We start from the raw sequence: 6,000 nt of genomic DNA on the forward strand, positions 1-6,000 counted from the left end.
CTGCTTAAGTGCTTTGCAAAATGCTCTCTCTACAGCTAAGTAAATGGAAATATTTCTGTCATCAAGTCTATGGTTTTCTAATAAAACTATGTATATAATGTTCAGTCCAACTTCTGAATAAAAAGGCGTGTCCTAGGGGGTTAAGAGTAGAATCAGAGGTTTGTAGGATCACACTTTTGTGTCTTGTGAGAATAAATATTCCCCAGTGGTCAGCCGTGTACATTGAGAATATGATGTACAACAAGGTATATGGTGAGACCAGAGGTGGCATCTATTTGCCTCAGGCACATTGGGAAGAATGAGGCAAATGGCTAAGTGGCTTCAATCACGTGAAGTGTAAACATTTAGTCTGTGTACTTCTTGAACTGGTTCTGGGTTTATGAAGTGTTTATACAGTATATTTTTCAACTATATGCTCTGCCAAAAATAGATATGAAGGGGATCACTCACAGTACATACTGCCTAGTGTGCGGGTGGGGCATGCCAGGTTCTTGTCTTTCCTGGCACCCGCTGTTGAGAGCTGCTCTACTGTTTGGTGGCATGCTCCTTCTGTGACTCATCCCTCCTGCTGCGGGTCATGTTCCGTCCACCCCTTGTGAGGTATATGAAGAGTCCAGCAATGGAGCAGCCATCTAAGTAAAGTAAAGGGCTCCTGGGCCAGGGACTTGACCCTTTTATTTTTAGAGCCTTCTCTCATCTAGATTGTGCATCATGGTTAGACTTCTGGCTGTGATACCTCTAGCCTAAGGGATGATAGGACAAGCTGGGACTGCCCTCTATACTGGCTTCCAATCCAGAGCTCAGTAGGTAGTAGCTACTACCTGCACCCCAATGTGCTATATTTCTGCTTCTCTGGGTCACTTTTTACTTGTCACTGTTTTTTACAACAGATAAAGTACAGTAGAACCTCCGCGTTACGAATACCAGAGTTATGATTGGACCACTCAACCATGCATTTGGAACCAGAAGTACACAGTCAGGCAGCAGCAGTGAAAGGAGCAAAACCCGCACACACTGTACAGTGCTGTGTGAAATGCAATCTTTTTTTTTTTTTAAATGGGACAGCAGCATTTTCCTTCTGCATAGTGAAGTTTCAAAGCTGCATTCAGTCAATATTTAGCTGTACATTTTAAAAAGAAACTAACACTTTGTTCAGAGTTATGACAAACTTCCATTCCCGAGCTGCTCATAACTCCGAGGCTCTACTGTATAAAAAAAAAATCACTGGAATCAAAGATAGCCTCAAACCTTCAGAGAATCTCAGCAAAGTTCCCTCTAATCTTGTCCATCCATGTGTGGATTTTTCCCATCCATCTGTGGAATACAAGGCATGTGTGAATGTGCTCCACCAGTAGAAACAAAAAAACCTAGCTGTGGGTACTCTGCTAGTCAGCTGGGTGGCATTTAAATCTCTCCTGAGTAGCTGCATAAGTGAACAGCTCACGGGGAATACTGATCTCAGATCTTTTCCCTTTGAAGGGGGCAACTTCACCAAAGGCAGGTGGCAGGCAGCAGGGGCTCCTGCAGTGCTCCTTCCCAGGAACTCAAAGTACATCAGTTTCCCTCCACTGTATGCTGCCTTACTAAGCGGCTAATTCCTGTTGTGCTCCTTCTCTAAGCCATGCATTCTTTGCAGCTATGGCCTGGGAAGGCTGTCTGGGTTTGCAGCAGCTGCTTACCCCTTTAATGATGCTAGGTTTGTGTGTAACCCATCAGAGTAACACTTTCCAGCTGTAGTTTCCCTTTAAAGACTAGATTGTGTTGATGTCTTTTTGTGTATATTTGTGTCATAGTGACTTGAACAAAAGTAATGTTCAGTGTTAAACAAGTGATTCTTGTGTTGTAGCAAAAGGCAGAGCAGAGCTGCTTAAGATTAATCTTCGGGAAGTAGAGATGGATCCTGATATCCACCTAGAAGAAATTGCTGAGAAGATCGAAGGCTACTCGGGTGCTGATATAACTAATGTTTGCAGGTATCTTGTTCACTTTATTTGCAAACAAATATAAAATCAGTAGTTGTTACTTAGTAAAAGAGAGCAGCATCAGGCCCTACACACAGTATTCGAAAGCAGACTAGTAGCAACTATGCTTAAGGCTTGAATACATTTGCTAGCACTCTCCAGTATATGATTCTTAGAAACCAAGAGTCTGTGTACCAGATGTGATGGTGTCTGCTATGGTCATGGGAGAACAGACAGCCTGAGCAAATGTTTTGTTACCATTGTCTGCTTTCACTGACTCCTGTTTTAATCTAGTATAAAGCCAGGTTGTTGGTTTTTTTTTTAACCTGGTGGATTTAGGAGCTGGAATTTTGTGCTGCAGAAAGAAACAAGATATTGTATTGATTCCTATATAATGTTTTCTATTGCAGTAGTGTCCAGAGACCCAGTCAGTGCTCAGATGTTCTTTGTGCTACATAGAGCTGGCTGGAAACTAGAATCCCTATTCCACAGGAAATTCCAATTTTTTAAAAAATATATTGCTTTGGAACAATTAAATTTCCTGCAGAACAGGAATTCCAAAATTTGGTTTTGAAAGAGTCAAAACAACATCTTTCTTTGATCCTTTTGAAACATGTCAGCAGCTTCCTGCTCTCACAGGAGCACTGTCACTGCCAGGCGGGGAGATGGGCACCTCTGGGCCCATGAAAGCATGGCTGCCAAGGAGCCACAAACCTGGGAGCTTGGGATCTGAGACTTCCAGGGCTTCCTGATTCCCTAGGAGCTGCAGAATGTGTTGTTACTGCAGATTGTTTCACTATAGAAGAATCAGCATTTTCTAATAGAAAAATGTTCTACTGGAAAACTTGGAATCCATTCTGTATGGATTTCCTTCCTGCCTAGAGGAACTTACACTTCTGAACATGTCTCAAGGATATGGCCACCCATATTTCTGTGATTAAATGGCCATTCACCTATGTTGAAATTACTCCAGAGTTTTAAAATCTTTGTGTTGAACGTAGCAATACTTAGGCTAAATGTTCTCCCTCTGGCCTGTGTTCTCTCTTTTCCTTCATTGTACCTGCTAGACATGGCCACAATTGGTGAGCAGAGGTTATAAAGGGGCAAGGGAAGAGTCTACCAGGAGAGTAGAGCATAAGGAGCTACTGGCATCAGTGGCCACAGCTCTGTGCATTCATATTTCATAAGTGTTTTTTGACTGCCACACTGCACTTTCCGGACTAAGGAACCCTGCCAAAACTGGGAGCAGGGCTAAATTGCATGTCACACTGCTACTGGCTCCCCCACCAGGGACTGCACACTGCTAGGGAGGCTGAAGCCAATGGGTGCTGCAACAGATGGGAATAGAAGGCCCAAGTGTTTCAAAAAGAAGGGAGAGCTAAGCACCTTTTTTTTTCTCATGAGTTAAGTGCATTGAAGACACAGGATACATCTCCATGAATCATTGTAAAAGGTTTACAGTTTTATCATTTTAATTATCTCTTCACATTTACCATATGCCTAATTGGATTTGGGCACCAATGCATTCTTTACATCAAATGAATGTAGTGATCTTGGAACATGGAAGTAAAGAAAGATTCATTCCACATTTTAGAAATTAATGCTTTCCTAAGTGTTCCTTCCAGTGAAGCCTGAAAATATAACCAAAATTCATAGCCACACACTTAGTTCCCATGTATTTTCCTTTTATTTCCAGGGATGCCTCTTTGATGGCAATGAGACGGCGTATTAACGGGTTAACCCCAGAAGAGATCCGTGCACTTTCTAAAGAGGAACTTCAGATGCCTGTTACGAAGGGGGACTTTGAGCTGGCGCTGAAGAAAATCTCCAAGTCTGTTTCAGCTGCAGACCTAGAAAAGTATGAAAAATGGATGGCGGAGTTTGGATCTGCTTAACCTCAGAGACATCTCTTCTTTGCTATAGATTTTTATCCTTTTTCTGTTGTAAACTGTAAAATGACTTAGAAATGTTTTAAAAGGTGGAATAAAAGGTTTGATTTGTTTTTCAAATTCTTCCCTCCCCCCCTTTTAAAGTTTTGTTATGCCTGAAAGGAACAAAAATGGTAACCCACAAAAGATGCTTTCTGATTGAATAGTAAACATGCATACATAGCAAGCGAAAAATACACTTTTGAATATAAGCTGCATGTTTCCACTGAATGTCAGTGTTCCTTATTTTAACATACTAGTTTGACATAGTGCAGATCTGTAAATCAGACATTGGGAAAGTGATGAAAGAAGCTAGCAAAGACTTGTTGTATATCTTATTTGCAGAGATCACTACATTTCTAGTAAGCATCAGTTTTTGTGCCCTTATATGTGGCACTGGAGTTATTGGTTGGTTGCTGCTGCTTCTCTGTTCATTAGATTGTTCTGAGCAAAGTAGATGGGTACAATTGTCTTTGTTTACAATAAGCGGGGATCAGTTTGCATCAAGACTCAAATTGTTCATGATTTTGTTGGAAATTTTCAGCCTGATTTTCCTCACGCTCACCAATTTTACACTGTTGTAACATCACAGACTTTTGTTGTGTTACTCCTGACTTTACACTAGGGGAAGTGAAAGAAAAATCAGGGCACTTGATTTCTTTTGGTCAAGCTTAGGCCTGGTCTAAATATACATTTGTGCCAGTTTATCCAAAGCTGTGATTTTGGGCTGATTTTTAGTTTACCCTCTACTCTTGCACTATTACTCATCCCCCGATATTTTGTTTGTGTTTTCTAGATATTTTTATTATTATTTATTAAACACTGATATTGTGTTTGACTCAATTCAAGACTCTAATACCAAGCTGTTCCTGCTCCTAGAAAGCAGACACAGGACATGGAGCTCTCGTTTTTTTATCAGTCACAAACACTCTTTCCTAGACTTGGTACGTGACATTTGTTTATGCTGTGGAATTGTTTTTGCAGTTGAAACTATTTTATGTTGTTTTTTTAAATGTGTAAAAAGTCTTTGACTTGGAAAATGATTAATTTCAGCAGATCGTCTCTCTTCTACACTCCCTCTTGCCCACCAAGCCAATGTAGTGCTGAAAATGATGAATTTGCAGCTTCAAAGTATGAAGTTCTCTGTCCCAGAGTGTAGCAGCTGTCCCACTGGAAGTGGTGTGCTGGTCTCTCTCCACGTGAGTTTGTTTGTGGCTCTCGTATCTGATGTACCAGAGCTTCCTAGCAACAGAGAGAGTTCAGTTTCAATGGCCATCTTGTCCTTAGCCTCTCTGTCAATAAGGTTGCCAATTGTGACAAAGGGGATTGTAATTATCAACCTGTTTTTTAGAAATCAGACCAAGTCCCCTTTTCATATAATCACCAAACTGCTATGGCATGGAAGCAACTTCTTGCTAGTATTGACTTTGACCATATCTAGAAAAGATCTTTCTACCAATATTGCTTCTTGTAGCTAGCCAGTCCCTTCATAGTACCTGTTGGACATGGGTAGAATTGCTAGTGCAAACACAGCTCTGGTACCTCACCCATTCATTTGTTAGGAGGGGAAAGAAGTCTAGGATTTATTCTAAACCATTCTACAGCATATAACTGGTTACAAGGGCTACATTTGCCATAGTTCTACTATGGATTTATTATCTGTTGATATCGGACGTAGACTGAGAACACCTTAGGCAGAGCTTGTGAATAGTACGGTTTGCTCTTTTCAAACTGAGGGCTGCTCTAATTTGAATGGAAAAACCTAATAAATGTTCTGATGATGACTCTCATTCATGTTGTGTTGTACTTCTGTTTGAGCTCAGCTGTCATTCTTCTGGCTTAGGCCCCTGGGACAGACTTCGGCACGATGCTTTTGGTCTTTGGCAGTCCAACGGGAGCACAGCTGCTGCAGAACCCTCCAAAGGTGCTGCATTCATTCCAGAGACCAAAGTCCTGCTGCACTTTACCCCTGTGGGGGGAGGCTATGGGGCTAAGGGAACACATGGACTCTCATTGTGGTCATCCCTTGCATGGTGGAGAGAGAAGGCTCTATTTGCCTTCTTTCCCCTGCTCATTGCCCTTTGCATAAGAATGAATGCCACCCCTACGGA

The 6,000-nt window shown here is 41.6% G+C and overlaps 1 protein-coding gene across 2 annotated transcripts in view; it reads left to right on the top strand.

The window, feature by feature from the left end:
- KATNAL1 (katanin catalytic subunit A1 like 1) overlaps positions 1–5,679 on the top strand; it is a 47,072-nt gene extending 41,393 nt beyond the window's left edge. For both annotated transcript variants that reach the window (XM_075919206.1, XM_075919207.1), the window contains exons 10-11: positions 1,847–1,973; positions 3,658–5,679. In XM_075919206.1, coding sequence (XP_075775321.1) covers positions 1,847–1,973; positions 3,658–3,856 — 326 coding nt within the window. In that variant the 3' untranslated portion in view covers positions 3,857–5,679. The remainder of the gene's footprint in view (positions 1–1,846; positions 1,974–3,657) is intronic.
- The last annotated feature ends 321 nt before the right edge of the window (positions 5,680–6,000 follow it).

This window comes from Pelodiscus sinensis, chromosome 1 (assembly GCF_049634645.1).
Source record: "Pelodiscus sinensis isolate JC-2024 chromosome 1, ASM4963464v1, whole genome shotgun sequence".
NCBI lineage: Eukaryota > Metazoa > Chordata > Testudines > Trionychidae > Pelodiscus > Pelodiscus sinensis.